Source organism: Mus musculus, chromosome 1, assembly GCF_000001635.26.
Source record: "Mus musculus strain C57BL/6J chromosome 1, GRCm38.p6 C57BL/6J".
Classification (NCBI taxonomy): Eukaryota; Metazoa; Chordata; class Mammalia; order Rodentia; family Muridae; genus Mus; species Mus musculus.
In genome coordinates this window covers 58,407,355-58,424,589 of record NC_000067.6, presented here as the reverse complement: position 1 = coordinate 58,424,589, position 17,235 = coordinate 58,407,355, and the positions used below count along the sequence as shown (strand labels likewise).

Here is a 17,235-nt window from a genome sequence, read left to right as displayed (position 1 = left end):
TACACTATTCCGCTCCTGTTCCACCATTTCTAACTTTTTGTTTTGTTTGGTTTGGTTTGGTTTTCGAGACAGGGTTTCTCTGTATATATAGCCCTGGCTGTCCTGGAACTCACTTTGTAGACCAGGCTGGCCTCGAACTCAGAAATCCGCCTGTCTCTGCCTCCCAAGTGCTGGGATTAAAGGCGTGTGCCACCATGCTCATTTCTAACATTTTTGGCGTCAGTGCATGTCATACCCAACCACTAAAAACTAGTTTAAGACAGGTCAACATAACTGTAGTCACTGAGTTACTAACCAGAGATACTTTGTTGGTGTAGTTTAAAAGGTTGCAGTCAGGAGGGAAGAGAAAAAGGAGAGAGGGAGAGCGAGCGTGGATTATACTATTACTGTAACCTGTAGTGTCTAAGTATCCTCAAGAAGCCACAGCAAGGACAGTCAGGACCAAGTCCTTCCATCCCTCGCCCATTTGGGCAGCGGGCCCGCGCCTGCGCACTCAGGACCGGTATAGGCCCCGCCCATCTACGTCACCAGTTTTTCCGAGAAGAAGCTCGCACTGCGTCTGTCCGCACCATTTTGTGTTGGGAGATCGTCGTAATCGTTTGCAGACTTCTCGCCGTCGCCTTGTAAGCTTTGTCTTCGCCTTGCAAGCTTTGTCTTCAGGGTTGGAAAGGTAAGACGCGGTGTCTGTCAGGGCCTTTCCTTGTATCTTCCCGCCGCCTCCAAGGACCCCGCTGCGGCTCTTCACGGCGGAGCCACGCGAAGGGGCTCTGTGCCCCGGCTGCGGAGCTCTGGCCGCTGGCTTCTGCGTAGGCGGGGACGATGCCCGCAGGCTCCGCGTCCCGAGGAGGGCCGGCCGACTGCAAGAGCCCGAGCTGCCGCGGCGGGACCTAAGATGGCGGTAGGGGGAAGGCCGCGCTCGTCCTTCGCCATGGCGGCGCCAGGGCGCGGCCTTCGCTTGGACTCGGTCGGTCCTGGTTTTGCTCTCGGCGGTGGCACGGCGCAGGTTTTGGTGCTGTTTTTCTTTATATTTGAAGCGAAAGGTCTTGGTAACCAGGCCGGCCCCACACGCTGCGGTCGCTGATCTTGTTAGAGATGGGCGCTGCGGGGACAGCGTCACAGCAGGCTGTCACCTCAGTTCTGTGTAGTTTCCGCCTTCGACGAAGAAAAGAATTTCAGAGGCGGTCGATAGATAGCGAAGTCGAGCATAATGAAAACGAGGCACACCGGGACAGCGCTTGTGAGAGCGAGGAACAAGTGATTTTTAAGAAGGTTTAGGATTTACTTAGGTTTTGTAACATTAAAACTCAAGACGGCCGGGCTGTACTGCCTGTCGCTCGCCTTTTAATCCCCTTTGAGCCTGTCTCAAAAAAAAAAAAGTTATAGAAAATTTCCTTTGTAAACAAAGTTGTAACGGGGGAGTTGTTTACCTTTAGGAAACAGGAGGGGAACACCCTAAGATTGTACGTCACTTCCGCTCTGAACAGCTTTATTTTCAACATCATGGCCTGTCCTGTACAGTTAAGTAGAGTGGCTTTATTGGTGGAGCCCGAATTTTGTTGACTCGGCATAAAAGGCGCGCCTGTTACCTTCTCAGGCTTTCCTCCCATATTTTCATAATTTTCCCAGTCTCCCTCTGCTAGCAGTAAGAGTGTCAGCGGGGACCGTGGGCATTTACTTGACGGTGAATTGGGAATTGAGGTCATCTGCTGAGCAGCTTTTTTTTTTTTTTTTTTTTTTTTTTAATAGCTGTAAACAAACACTTCATAACATCCAAACTGGTATTTTACCAAAAACAAACAAAACACTTTGGGGGCGGGGGCTGTTCCAGACAGGGTTTCTCTGTATAGCTCTGGCTGTCCTGGAACTCATTTTATAGACCAGGCTGGCCTCTTACTCAGAAGTCCGCCTGCCTCTGCCTCCCGAGTGCTGAGATTAAAGGTGTGCACCACCACGCCCAGTTAAAAAAAAACTTCTTAATTAGGGTCACTTGTGGTTACGTTGGTCGGAGACTTGGTTTGGGTAGAAATTGAACCTTGTGAACCTGTAAGTTGAACTTCTGAAAGAGCTGTCATACATTTTTCTTAAGTTTTAACCTTTTTCACTTAAGGTTTTAAACCTTTTTCACTTAATATGAATTTGGGCATTGTGAAAACAAGGTGAAAAAAAATCTGGCCGGGCATGGTGGCGCACACCTTTAATCTCAGCATTTGGGAGGCAGAGGCAGGTGGATTTCTGAGTTTGAGGTCAGCCTGGTCTACAAAGTGAGTTCCAGGACAGCCAGGGCTACACAGAGAAACCCTGTCTCGAAAAACCAAAAAAAAAAAAAAAAAAAATCTGTGAATAAAGTTTACATTGCAGAATCTGAGGCAATGCAATAATTTTTATGATTGCAGACAGTTGACTAAAATTTTAGAACTTTGATTTTAAACAAAACGTTAATGCTGGGGGTCACATGCATTTTATCCCAGTACTCCAGAGGCAAGAGGCAGGTGGCTCTTTGAATTCAAGGGCAACTTGGTGCACATAGTTAGAGCTACTCTATATTGAGGCTGTCTGGGGAGGGGAAAGATGGAAACTAATGGGAGTTTGCAAAGAAACATTTACTACTGAACATCACAGAACTACAGTTTAACTGGTAAAATTTGTCTTTCATAGATGAGACATTCAAAGAGAACTTACTGTCCTGACTGGGATGAAAGAGACTGGGATTATGGAACATGGAGAAGCAGCAGCAGTCACAAAAGAAAGAAGAGATCACATAGCAGCGCCCGTGAGCAAAAGCGCTGCAGGTACGATCACTCCAAAACGACAGACAGGTAAGAAAGGCGGTTATGGGCTGGGAAGATAGCTTAGCTGGTACTTAAGCTTGGCAGAGGACAGTTTGGCTCCCAACACTTCAGACACACTACCACTAACCTGTAACTCAGCTCCAGAGGACCTGATGCCCTTTTCTGGCACTCCTTAGTATACTACCTATACACACACACACACACACACACAATTAAAAATTCATCTTTACAAGGCATATAAAGTACTGCAATATAAAAGTAGATTTATACTGGGAGAGTAGCTCAGATATAGAACGTTTGCCTACCGTGTATAAAATCCTGGGGGCCATATATAATGATATACTTAGAATTGCTTAACTGCATAATCTGGAGATTTGTGGAAGGACTGTAGTCCAGTGGTAAAATGCCTATCTTGGTCAAACGTGTTGAGTTCAGTTCTCTACATTGCAATTGTTTGGTGTAGCTGTAAAACAAACTTTTTTTCTCCTCTAGCTATTATCTGGAAAGCAGATCCATAAATGAGAAAGCTTATCATAGTCGACGCTATGTTGATGAATACAGGAATGACTACATGGGCTACGAGCCAGGGCATCCCTATGGAGAACCTGGAAGCAGATACCAGATGCATAGTAGCAAGTCCTCTGGTAGGAGTGGAAGAAGCAGTTACAAAAGTAAACACAGGAGTCGCCACCACACTTCGCAGCACCATTCACACGGGGTATGAGTGCCTTTTAAACGTTCTGAAAGGTTTTATTTCCCATGGAGAACAGGAAACAGTTTTGTGTTTGAGAAAATTTCAAGATAAAAGTCATCACAACTCTACCTTGCAGGAGTATTCTTTTAGTATTTGTGTATTACATAAGAAATTCATGAAAATAGTGATATTTAGTTCTGTAATGATAGGAAAGATTGTCTTAATGCTATTCCAAGAAATACTATTTTGATAAATTGTCAGTTTGTTCCAAGGAATTAGGTATTTTTGTGTTAGGGTTAGTTATGACTTATTAACATGTGTAAATTTTTTTCCTCATTAAGTTACAGATTTGAAGTTAGTGTTTTCATGTATTAATTTGGAAATCTATCAGATAACATTTTAAATGTTATAGTGTTATATACCTTTTTTTTCCCTTCCCAAATTAGGGCTATCATTTTATTTACTATTTTAATATATATTTTCTTTATTAGTTAGGCCAAATCTTAATTTGGCCACAGGGTACTAAAGTAAATACTACATTCTACAGTTTTGTAGTATGAATTTAGGACACTATGTTTGAGTGAATGCCACAGATAAGTTTTGTTTTGTTTTTTAAGAAGAAAAGCAAATGTGTTTATGTTTTGTTGACTTACCACTTTGAGTATCTTATCTGAAAATCTGTTCCTTGCCATGTTTTTCTCCTGTTAACATAAACTATGTGCCCTGTGAATTTCTGGGGACTGAATTTGAAATTGCTCCTGCCAACCGTTTGTGGCCTGGCGTGTATCTGAATATCTCCCCGCTGAATGAATTTCGTATTCTGCCCTGAATTCACTCGGGTGTATTGATTGGCTGGATGATGTTGGTGCTGGTGCCGCCCACTTGACGTGTCCAGAAGAGTCACCGAAGGAAAAGATCGAGGAGTGTAGAGGATGATGAGGAGGGTCACCTGATCTGTCAGAGTGGAGACGTACTAAGTGCAAGATGTATAGAATATTTTTCAACACTTATTTACTTTTCAGATAACATAATCTATATGTATATATAGATTAAAGTTTCAGGGATTTGGAAATCTTTTTCTTTCTTTTTTTTCTTTTTTTTTTTGCTTTCATTTCTTTTGGTGGGAGGGGATTGTCTTTGCTTTCTTTGAAGTTTTAATATTAAATTCCACAGCAGTAAATCAAGTTAATGAAATTAGTCTGAGAATGAAATTAGATCTAAGAATAGTTGTATGTTTTTTGGATGGTGTTGGCTGATAAGTAATTAATGATAAGGAAATTTGCAGCATCACCTAGAATAATCTGCATTGATAATACTTATAAGTACATTGTTCTCATTTCCTGTTATGAATAATAATTATTCCTCTTTTTTAGATGAAATTGTTGATACTTTAGGTGAAGGTGCTTTCGGAAAAGTGGTGGAATGCATCGATCATAAAGTGTAAGTTTCCCTATTTTTTTCTTTTTTTGGTTTTTCAAAACAGTTTATTTGTGTAACATCCCTGCTTGTCTTGGAACTCACTTTGTAGACCGACCAGCCTGGCCTAGTGCTCAGATTGACCTGCCTCTGCTTCTAGAATGCTTTGGAATGTTTTTGAGACAGCGTCTAACTTTGCAGGCCTGGAGCTCTCACAGAGATCTACTTGCCTCTTTGAGTGTTGGGATCAAAGGTGTACAACATCGAACCTGGCCTCTTGGTTTTTTGTTTGTTTGTTTGGTTTTGGTTTTTTGAGACAGGGTTTCTCTGTGTAGCCGTGGCTGTCCTGGAACTCACTCTGTAGATCAGGCTGGCTTCACTCTTGTATTTTTTTAAACAAAACCAACTAAATAGTATTTGCAGCTTCCTGGCTGGAGAAGGGACAGAGAGTTTTAATTCCTAGCACCAATGAGTATGAGACTTGTTTTTTCTTTTTTCTTTTTTGGTTTTTCGAGACAGGGTTTCTCTGTGTAGCTCTGGCTGTCCTGGAACTCAATTTGTAGACCAGGCTGGCCTCGAACTCAGAAATTCGCCTGCCTCTGCCTCCCAAGTGCTGGGATTAAAGGCGTGCGCCATCACGCCCGGCTGTTTTTCATTAGATGAATTGTCATGACAGAGCTGGGTGTCATAGGTGTGATTATTCGGGTCCATCAAGCTTCATTAGTGCTTTTCACACCACTCAACCCATGTTGGTGATCAGACCTAGGGATTCAACATGCTAATGACAGTGATTTTTATTTCTAATTGTGTGTGCACTCATGCATAGGAGTACAGAGGCCAGAAGAATGTGTCCAGGATGCAGGTGGTTGTGAGTTGGGCTGCCTGGTGCAGATACTGGGAGTTGAATTCTGGACTTCTGTAAGACCAGTACATGGCTGTTTTTGTGTTTTCTCTGTATCTTTATTTTTTATACTTTGGAATAAATGAAACTTTTTTGAGGGACTTGCTGGGGACCTGCCAGTAGTCTACTAAGGGCATGAAAACTTTTAATACAGTTTAAAGCTTAGGCCTTTAGCAGAGGCAGTCTCCCAGCTGCTCTTTACTTTGTTTCTTCTGGTTTTTCCAGACAGGGTTTCTCTGTAGCCCTGGCTGTCCTGGAACTCAATTTGTAGACCAGGCTGGCCTCGAACTCAGAAATCCTCCTGCCTCTGCCTGTCAAGTGCTGGTATTAAAGGCATGTGCCACCACTGCCAGGCTCAGCTGCTCTTTACTTAACCTGACTATTCTAGCACTTGTCCTGCCAGCAGGCTATCTGTTTACCTACCTATTCTGTTCCCTTCAGTGTCCTTTACAATTCTGCTTTTGAGTCTCAAACCTCTCTGGCTGCTCTGCCTTGGTACTTCTTGCCCTAGCTATTGGCAGTCAGTTCTTTATTACAGTTAGCAGGGAGACAGCACGTGATACATCTCTTAGATTGGTGATACATCTCTTAGATTGCCTTTAGGCAGGTAAGGAAGGACAAAGGTTACAAATTGAAAACCCAGTGATGAGAAAACCTGGTGATGAGCCATAGAGATGACAGTACCAAAATTCTGCCAGCATTGAGCTCTGTGCCAGTACAGAATTAACAGTTGAAAATACAAACACCTTAATACTATAAATACTTGTATGTGTTTAGTTCTGGGAAAAGTCCATGGGACCTTGTTCATCTAAAGCAACCACTTTGATCAGCTATACATTTTCTGCCCCAAGAGTAGCAAAAACTTTCTAAATGAGTTGAGTTGAGACCTAGCACCAACTTTTCTGATAACCTGGAACAAAGATTTGAGATAGTATTTGACACAGTGGTGGGCAATATAGGAAACAAACTGCATTTGTTTTGAGTCTTAGAAAACAGGTTGAGGGGTTGGAGAGATGGCTCAAGTGGTTAAGAGAACGGACTGCTCCTGAGTTCAAATTCCAACAACCACATGGTGGTTCACACCATCTGTAATGAGATCTGACGCCCTCTTTTGGTACTTAGATATAATAATAAATCTTTTTTAAAAAAAGAAGACAGATTGAGATAGTGTTTTTTTTTTTTTTTTGGGTTTTTTTTTTTTTTTGGTTTTTTTTTTTTTTTTGGTTTTTCGAGACAGGGTTTCTCTGTATAGCCCTGGCTATCCTGGAGCTCACTTTGTAGACCAGGCTGGCCTCGAACTCAGAAATCCGCCTGCCTCCACCTCCCTAGTGCTGAGATTAAAGGTGTGCACCACCACTGCCTGGCATCTATCACCTTTTAAAACTTACTTTTATTTTCTTTAACAGGGGAGGTAGACGTGTAGCAGTAAAAATAGTTAAAAATGTGGATAGATACTGTGAAGCTGCTCAATCGGAAATACAAGTTTTGGAACACTTGAATACAACAGACCCCCATAGTACTTTGTAAGTATCACATTAAAACTTGAAATAGAGAGGTTTGAATTGTAAGCCCTATTATTGAGTTGTTTTGTTTTTTTAACGTGTTTATAGCCGTTGTGTCCAGATGTTGGAGTGGTTTGAGCATCGAGGTCACATTTGCATTGTGTTTGAACTTCTGGGGCTTAGTACTTATGATTTCATTAAGGAAAACAGTTTTCTGCCGTTTCGAATGGATCATATCAGGAAGATGGCATATCAAATATGCAAATCTGTAAACTGTAAGTTCTTGATATTTCTTGTAAAATTTGAGTTTGAGACTAATGTCAGACTAATTTGGATCTTTAAAAAAAAGAATCTGGTGGGACTCTAGGGACTCTAGCTCAGTGACAGAAATGAGGCCTTTTTGTTCTGTCCCCATGACTACAGAAGACTAGAAGATGAGATCTACTGTGGGATTTAAAAGCCTAGCCTGAGAGTATATACAGACTAATTGGGGGATTGGATGCTGATTAAGTTAGCAAGCTTGTTAAGAGTGGTTTAAAAGGTCAGGGGATGGTAGACACCTTTAACTCCCCAGCATTTCCAAGGCAGAGGCAGGCGGATCTCTGAGTTCAAGGCTAGCAGGTGCCATAAAACCCTTTTGAAGAAGAAGAAAAAAAAAAGATTTGAATATACCTCTTAATAGCTATAGTTGACAATAGGGGTGGGAGGAAGACTTAATCGCACATCCTTGGGTTCAATCTCCAGAGAAGAGAAATTATTGTAAAGTAATATTTAGTTGCTTACAAGTTGCTGGTCTGTAGTATTTAATTCAGTGAACAGAAAGCTAGACTTGTGGGCTGGAGACATCTCTTAGCGGTTAAGAGCACTGACTGCTCTTCCAGAGGCCCTGAGTTCAAATCCCAGCAACCACATGGTGGCTCACAACCATCTGTAATGCAGCCCAATGTGTCTAAAATACAGCTACAGTGTACTACTCATATATAAAATAAATAGTTTTTTTAAAAAACAGGAAGAAAGCTGGGAGTGTGGTTAAGTGGGTGTTGGCTCAGCATGTGCAGAGCCTGGGTTGGATCTCCAGCAACGTGTAAGTTGGGCATGTTGATGCATGCCTCTAATTTTTAGCCCTAGCAGATGGCAAAAACAATAACAAAAAAAAACCAAAAGCAAACAGAATTTCTAAAAAAAAGATTCATTTACTTAATGTATGAGTATTCTATCTGCATGTAAACCTGTGTGCCAGAGAGAGCATCAGATCCTACTATAGATGGTTGTGAATCACCATGTGTTTGCTGAGAATTAAACTCAAGACCAGAAGAGCGACCATCTTAACTGTTGAGTCATCTCTCCAGCCCCAAAAGATCAGAATTTTCAAGTAGTTTTTTAATCTAAGTTTGAGGCCATCTTTTTATCTCAAAACAAAAGGTAAAAGGTGTATGCATAAGACTGATTTAGCCTAGAGTCCTAAAAAAATTTAAATGCAACAAATCTCAGTTTGGTTTTTGTGGTGTTTTTTTTGTTTTTTTTTTTTTTTTCTTTTAAAGATTTATTTATTTTATTCATATGAGTACACTGTAGCCTTCTTCAGTTACACCAGAAGAGGGCGTCTGATCCCATTACAGATGGTTGTGAGCTACCATGTGGTTGCTGGGCCTCCTACCCCCAAACAAGATATGTAAACCAGAAATACCCTGTTGTCATTGTCTTAATTGGCAACCCTCTGAGTTTTTTTCTTTTAAGTACTGGGATTACTGATGGAAGCCAATATTTTCAGTTCCTTTCTTGTTACTGAGAAACATAGTCTCATTGTGCAGTCTAGGGCAACCTTGTACTCTGTCCTAGTTCTAAGATTGTAGTGCTACTAACTACACCCAGCATCACTAGAGTTGGCAATGTTAGTGTTTCAGTCCTCAATGATTTGAGACAATCTGATTGTCTCAGGATAGCTTCAGATCTCAGTATCCTGCCCTAGTAGCTATCTACCACCTGAATGTTGTGGATAGAACCTTGTATGGATGGAAAGCATTTATTATCAGACATAGATCCTCACACCTTCTCTGGTGAATTCGTTACTGGACTAAGATTTTTGATTACTTTCTACATTATATAAGAAGACACCAAAGGAGGTTTTTGTTTTGTTTTGTTTTTTGTTTTTTTCCTTGTGTTTAATTTTGTTATTTTCATGTGTGCACAACATGATTGTAGGGTTTCAGACCCCCCTGGCATTGAGATTTCAGTTGGTTATGCCACTTAATATGGGTGCTGGAACTTGAACCCAGGTCTTTGAATAATAGTAGTCCATGTCCATGCCACTGAGCAATCTGACCAGACCATCTTGTTGGTTCTGACAATCTCAGCCAGGCCGGGTGGTGAACATCTTTACTCACAGCCAGGCCAGACTGTTCCACAGGGGAAGTATTAGGAAAGCCCAGGGCTAGAGAGACCCTTTCACAAAGAGGACTCATTCAGTACCCTACCTAGGCTAGTCTTAGACTTAGATTTTCATGTGTCAGCTTTTTTACTGCTTTGATTATAGGCACATGTTACAATTTAGGGCTTATGATTTTGTTTTGATATTTGAGACTGATTATGTGTACTTTCTCCAGTTTTGCATAGTAATAAATTGACTCATACAGACTTGAAGCCTGAAAACATCTTATTTGTGAAGTCTGACTACACAGAGGCTTATAATCCCAAAATGGTGAGCACTTACAGCGTGATTATCATGGTGCTATTGAATACTTTGTTTCAGTAGTATGGCTTTATAACTTGTCGCTTTTGCTTTTCAGAAACGTGATGAACGTACTATAGTAAATCCAGATATTAAAGTGGTGGACTTTGGAAGTGCAACATATGATGATGAACACCACAGCACATTGGTATCTACAAGACATTATAGAGCACCGGAAGTTATTTTAGGTTAGTACTTGGTATGCTGAAACAACCTACACTGCTATATTGAATCCAATAAAAATTTGTAGTTTGGGGTGTTATTTGTATGACTGCTTTATGGTTTTTTCAAGGCAGGGTATCTCTATGTAGCCCTGGCTGTCCTGGAACTCACTCTGTGGACCAGGCTGGCCTTGAACTCAGAAATCTGCCTGCTTCTGCCTCCCAAGTGTTGGGATTAAAGGTGTGTGCCGCCACCGCCTGGCTTATATGACTGTTCTGTTGATCATTTTCTCCTTAAATAATACTCCAGACTAAGGAATGTAGCTCAGTGGTACAGCTCTTGCCTAAGCTTTTATCATGAAAAAAAGAAAATAGACAACAGTATTAGAAATTATGTTGAGAATCTTCAAATTGCTGGGCATGGTGGCACATGTCTTTAATTAGAGGTTGGTAGATTCTTTGAGTTAGAAGCCAGCCTGAGCCACATAGTGAGATCCTGTTCCAAAAACAGATGGTTGATATCTCAACTAATCAGCTGTGAAACTAGCAAGTGATGCTTAGCCTTAAAAATGAGATTGTTTTTGAGAAATGTGTTGTTGAGTGGGCATTTTGTAATCTTAGTCAACTCCAGGTATGTTGTCTGCTCAATACTAACCCGACCTACACATGCAGAATCGGACGTGAAAAGAGTGTACTTTAAAGAAAGAACAAATTGTATTGGCTACCATGCATCTAAGTATGGCAGAGAGACGATATGGTGTAATCCAGTAGTGCTCTTGGTGTGGTGAAGAAAATGAAAATGCAAGATTAATCAAGCACCTTGCACACTGTGCTCAGGGCATTTCAGTAAATTCAGAACATGGTGGGCTGTCCTAGCCTAACTCGCTCTGAGGATTTCTACACTGACATTGTGCTTTGCTTTGCAGCCCTCGGGTGGTCACAGCCATGTGATGTCTGGAGCATAGGATGTATTCTTATCGAGTATTATCTTGGATTTACAGTTTTTCCGGTAAGTGACAAAGAATGGTGTGCTTTAGTGGCTCTGAATTAAAAAGTGCCTATTTATGTAAACTACTCTAAAGAATGTATTTACAGAACAGGGGTGGGTTTTTTTTCAGTTAGATTAATAAAGCACAAGAAATTAAAATTGTGTACTTTGCCTTAGGCAGCTTTACGACTATTGTAAGCAGTTGTCTCCAGCTATTTAGGGAAGATGAGGTGCAAGCTTGAGGCGTATGATCCTTTGTTTTCCTGCAGTTGAGCCGGGTGTCATTTTGATGGTTGTCATGTATGTGACTTTGAACAGCTAGAACTGGAGAACCAATTGTTAAATGGGGCACACAGTATAAGGTAACAAATGTTTTTATTTCAGACTCATGATAGCAGGGAACATTTAGCAATGATGGAAAGGATTCTTGGACCACTACCAAAGCACATGATACAGAAAACCAGGTATGTTTTACTTGAGCCACGGCATCTATAGTAGTACCACTGGATTTTGATTGGAACTTTTATTTATTTATTTTTTAAGCTATTTGTTCCTTTGCTCTAACTTTCTAGAAAAAGATTAGATAGTCTAATATCCTAATACAAATCTTTACCTTTGCTATTTTGACTTTGGGGAAGTCAGCATGGTAAATGTGAACATTTAACTGTTTTAGGAAACGCAGATATTTCCATCATGATCGATTAGATTGGGATGAACACAGTTCTGCTGGCAGATATGTTTCTCGGCGCTGTAAACCTCTGAAGGTAGGCCTTGGATACTCTTTAACCAGGACATGCATGCTACCACTTTTGGGCTATAGAGAATCCTGATTGTTACAGTCTGCTGACCTTCACCCTCTGAAGGTCTCTGTTTCTGGTTTTGAATTGCTTTTTGAGATGGGGTCTTGTTCAGGGACATAAAAATATGTAGTCCAGGATGGCCTCAGAAATTTTCATCGACCTCCAAAAGAGAGGCCTGGTAACCTGGCATCCCATGATTGTAAATGGTTCCTTCTGTTTTTATGTTAGAAGAAAGTGCAGCAGTAAGAAATGTTTGTCTTTCTGTTTCAGGAGTTTATGCTATCTCAGGATGCCGAACATGAGCTTCTCTTTGACCTCATTGGGAAAATGTTGGAGTATGATCCCGCCAAAAGAATTACTCTCAAAGAAGCCCTAAAGCATCCTTTCTTTTACCCACTTAAAAAGCATACGTGATTTATAAACACAGTGCTCTGAAAGGAATCTTACAGACTGTATCAGTCTAGCTTTTAATTAAGTTATTTTGTATAGCTTAATTTGTAAAACATTTTATGTTTTTTAGATGCTTTATTAAATACATGGCCAAACCAAATAACATCTTTCAGTAATTATAGAATGATTTATTTGGAATAAAATTTGTGCTTATGAATGTATAAAGGTCTATAGCTTGGTGTACGGTCTTTCTACAGTAAGTCTGAAGATAGCTCTGCCTTTGTATGTACGTGGGCATTTTCACCTACATGTATGCCTGCCCCACATATTTGCAGGCCAGAAAAGGGTGCTGGAAATCAAACTTGGGCCCTCTAGAGAACAGCAGCCAGTTCTCTTCTCCAGACCCAACTTTGTTTACATTTTTAGGAGATTTTTTAGTGAGTATTGGGGCATCCTTTCTCTAAGTTAAAAGATTTTATTTTCCTTTTATTCTTGCTCAAGTTTAGTACTGCTGTTTTCTGGTCTGTATGGTGGTGTGTTCTCCTTGTTAACTCTTACTCTTCAGGCTAAGAAATGAACTCTAAAGTCTTTGTAGCCATCGTGAGGCAGATGTTCGGGTACCCTTGTTCATGTATCTGTACACCTGCATGTGCAAGTGCCTGTGGAGGCTGAGGTAACCTAGTCTGCCTCAATGGCCCTCTGCTTACACATGCAGATGGGGTATGCGAATCCTGTGCTTTATCAGGACTTCACCAAGCCTCAATTCCATGGACTTTATTTATTATTTAATTTTGGTGTTTCTTTTAAAAATTGAGCAGGCCTCAGTGACATTTGCTGATAGGTTGGATAACCCGAGTTTGAGCTCTGGAAGCAAACAGTGTCAGGAAAGAGCCAGCTCTGGGGTGGTTCTTTAACTTCTACATGGGCACATACACAGGATACTTTTTTAAATGAGTTGAAAATGCCTAGAGAGGCTTTAAGAATTGCAGGTCACTTTACAAATCCTCTTGCTGCCCAGAGGATTCCAACTCCAAGTGGAGACCCTAAAGGTAAAACTACTTAAGTAATAAAACCTTGCCGTGGGGCTGGGGAAGTGTACACATGCACACGAGAGAATGAGATGCTCAGTGCCTGTTAAAAGCTCCAAAGGCAGGAGCTTGAGTGGAGCTGAAAACGGCAAACTTCGAAGAGTCTGTCTCCAATCAGTTTGATTCTGGGCCATGCCTGAGAGCACAGGGAAGACACGGCACACGCTGCATAGATGGCCCTGAGTACAGCGTGTCCAGCTGAAACACTAGCATTTTTAGATTGATTCTACAGTCATTTCACAGTTGATTCACTCTAAAGACAGAAATCATGCTGGGTGCTGGTGATGCAGGAGAGCCTGGTCTACAGAGTTAAGGGCAGCCAGGGCTACACAGAGAAAAAAGGTAGAAAATAGGAACTATAGGAATAGGCAATTGACTGTCCAGTTGCTATTCTTTTTCCCCCCTAGGCATAGCATTGTGTGTTCCCATAATCATACTGCATAGCATTCAGTGATATTGTTCATGTCTTTAGTTGGTAGCTTTTCTCAAGTGGTAATCATTTATTTAGTCGTTTTCCTTTCCTTTTGTTGATCCCAGGGATTAAGCAAGTGCTCTACTGCTGAGTCACCCTTGTAGCTTAGTTATTTTCTGTTACAATAATTCAGTATTAAATAGAGGTAGTCTTTTATAAAAGTCAACTGTGAAGGCTTAGTATGCTGGCACATACATGTAATCCCAGTACTCAGAAGATGGAAGCTGGAGGATCATGGGTTCTAGGCCATCCTGGATCACTTAAAAAGCAAAACGATCCTGTCTCAAGGCAGTAAGGTGGAGCTCTACAGACCAAGACAACCCCAGCCTGCTCTGACCTCCGCATGGTGTGCATACACACAAATCATACAAAACACCAAAACCCCAGTTTCCTGGGCATAGACGTGTTTGGAAATCATTGTTATGGTTGAACAGGATCATGACAAATAAAAAAACAGCTTGACTGGAGTTGAGTTCCTAGTATCCAACATGATTTCAGTTGCTGAAAACTCGATGTTGAAGTACACTTAACCCTCAAGAATCTTGTTTAAACTGCCTTTGGGGAAAATAAAGTCACACTTGAGAGGCTGGAAAGGTGGCTGTGCCCCGTCCAGCAGGACTTATTTACTCTGAAGAGAAAGGGAAGTGAGACCCTGTTTCCAGAAACCCAGCAAGGGCAGGGTGTGGTGGAGCTCGCCTTTAATCCCAGCACTTGGGAGGCAGAGGCAGGTTGATTTGAGTTCAAGGCCAGCCTGGTCTACAGAATGAGTTCCAGGACAGCCAGGGCTACACAGAGAAACTCTGTCTTGAAAAAACAAAACAAAAAACCCCAAAAACCCAGCAAGAAGGCTCAGTTAAATATGCTTGTCACCAAGCCTAATGCTCTGAGTCCAGTCCTCAGAACCGATATGGTAGAGACCTGACACACGCAATCTGGCCTGTGAGTGGGCACAAAAAAAGTGTACAAGCACAATGTAAAGACAGAGACCCAGCTTTGGAATTGGCATCAAGTAGGGAAGACAGCCTAATTAAATTGGATTTTATGGTGATTTTTAAAAAGATTACTTAGTATCTTCAGACACACCAGAGGGCATGTGATCTCATTATGGATGGTTGTGAGCCACCATGTAGTTGCTGGGATTTGAACTCAGGACCTCTGGAAGAGCAGTCAGTGCTCTTAAGCCCTGAGCCATCTCTCCAGCCCATGGTAATTCCTAGGTACATGGTGTTGTGCCACTTGGTGAGCTCTCCGGCCACCTTATTTTTAAATGGGCCCTATCTTGGAATTCTGAAAGAGGATAGCTCACAAATACTTGCTAATTGCAGCAACTTGAGTCCACTACACAATAGTAAACATTCAAATTTTATGTGGATCTCAAACTCACTTCTTTGGGTAATTCACCTTCTATGTCTAGACAACAGTACTGGCCAGGGATTACATGCTCACCAGCAGTTCTACAAGTAGGGATTACTAAAGTATCTTTGCCATTTAGTTGAAATGCAGATCTGATGACAGCCCAGTTAAATGGAAGGAGAATAAAGTGAGGAAGCCTTTTGGCAGTAGTTATTACACCTAAGGACTCATACCTAACAGACAAGACTCCGCTGAACTACAGCCTTCAATTACAACCACCATGACCAATAGTTTTTCAAGAAAAAGCCAATTCTAAAATTTTTCCAGTCAAAAGCACTTGCCAGATTTTCCCAGATTGTTTAAATCAAGTCTTCTGAACGTCACACTTCCCTACTCTCACTCCTTCTAGACAAAAATGTACCCCTGGCTGGCCAAACCCAGATCTACCTGCCATTTTCTCCATGCTGGATTGAAAGCATGTGTCTGTCACCATGCTCAGTTTATTCCTAGCATTTTAAGTCTTAGATCTCAGTATAGAAGTACTTCAGATAAAGATTAATACACACAAATCCTAACAAAGCAAGTTAATAAGGCTTTCCACAATTGCTTATTTTATGTAGTATCCACCCGAGAAATAAAATTTTACAAATAGTTCAGTAATGTACACCCAAACTTTGGCTTGTTACATTCATATCAACCAAGTTAACTGAGTTCTAAAAGCCCAGTACAGTTGGCGGTGTCTCAATGAGAATGACTGTCACCAGTAGGTGAACTGTTTGCAAAGCATTGGAGTTGCACATCTGGTGGTAGGTTTTTTGCTTGGAGGTGAAGCCTTTGTCGTTTTCAGTGTCTGCCTCCTGGGTGTTGAGAACCTCAACCTGCTGCCATGCTCCAGCCATAACCCCACACTAAGCTCATGAGCATGGACTAGAACCCTCAAGACTGTGAGCTCCCAAATGAAATGCTTTTTTTGGGGGGGGTTGGTTTTTCGAGACAGGGTTTCTCTGGCTGTCCTGGAACTCACTCTGTAGACCAGGCTGGCCTCGAACTCCAAAATCCGCCTGTCTCTGCCTCCCAAGTGCTGGGATTAAAAGCTTGCGCCACCACACCCGGCTATGAAATGCTTTTGTAAACTGCCTTGGTCATGGTGTTTTGTGGGAAATTTTCAAAATCATTTTCTTGGTGCCATGTCCACAACTTTGAAATACACCACTTATATAAGGACTTCCAGTGAATTTATTTTACATTAGAAGAAACCCAGATAATTCTACTCAAAGATAAATCTACAACCAAATCAAGAACCTGTTTCATGCTAGGTATGGTAAATGCACACTTAATCCCAGCACCAGGGACAAAGAGGTAGAGTTTTCAAGGCCAGCCAGGACTAGCCTCAAAGTTGCAGCCTGTCTGCTGCCTTTTTCTCTACTCATTCCCAAAGCCGTAAAAAGTTCTCAAACCAAAGGGAAAGGCTTTGCCTTTCCATGGTGGAAAGGCACCACCTTCCCATGGTGGCCTAAGGTACAGACTGAATGGTGACTCATAGACCATAAGTTACCCATTACAGGCCTAGACCCCCTAAGTACACAGGAGGCTAAGGAAGGAGGTTTACAGCCTGAGTGACAGAATGAGTTCAAAGCTACCCAGAGCATCTTAACAAGATGGTCTCAAAATGGCTGGGTGGTACAAGACTGGGTTCAAGCCCCAGCATCAGAGGTGAGAAATATAACAAACTTTTACACTATGAAAAAGTGACCTATTAAAACTTCTACGGAGCCGGGCATGGTGTCGCACGCCTTTAATCCCAGGCAGAGGCAGGAGGACTTCTGAGTTCTAGGCCAGCCTGGTCTACAAAGTGAGGCCAGGGCTATACAGAGAAACCCTGTCTCGAAAAACCAAAAAACTTCTACGGGATACAAAAAAAGTGTTTCATGTATAAAGCACAGACACAGTACG

The 17,235-nt window shown here is 41.6% G+C and overlaps 1 protein-coding gene across 3 annotated transcripts; it reads left to right on the top strand.

The window, feature by feature from the left end:
* The first annotated feature begins 501 nt into the window (after positions 1-501).
* Clk1 (CDC-like kinase 1) lies at positions 502-12,602 on the top strand. Of its 3 annotated transcripts, NM_001042634.2 has the most exons (13): positions 502-670; positions 2,656-2,816; positions 3,282-3,507; positions 4,379-4,469; positions 4,857-4,923; positions 7,207-7,323; positions 7,411-7,577; positions 9,906-10,000; positions 10,089-10,218; positions 11,118-11,200; positions 11,564-11,643; positions 11,853-11,943; positions 12,250-12,602. In NM_001042634.2, the coding sequence occupies exons 2-13, from the start codon at positions 2,656-2,658 to the stop codon at positions 12,391-12,393; spliced, it is 1,452 nt and encodes a 483-aa protein (NP_001036099.1). In that variant the 5' UTR covers positions 502-670; the 3' UTR covers positions 12,394-12,602. The 3 variants fall into 3 exon arrangements, 1 of the variants encoding a protein (NP_001036099.1); NR_027853.1 differs by lacking the exon at positions 4,379-4,469; NR_027854.1 differs by having other exon boundaries at positions 3,282-4,923.
* Positions 12,603-17,235: the final 4,633 nt, after the last annotated feature.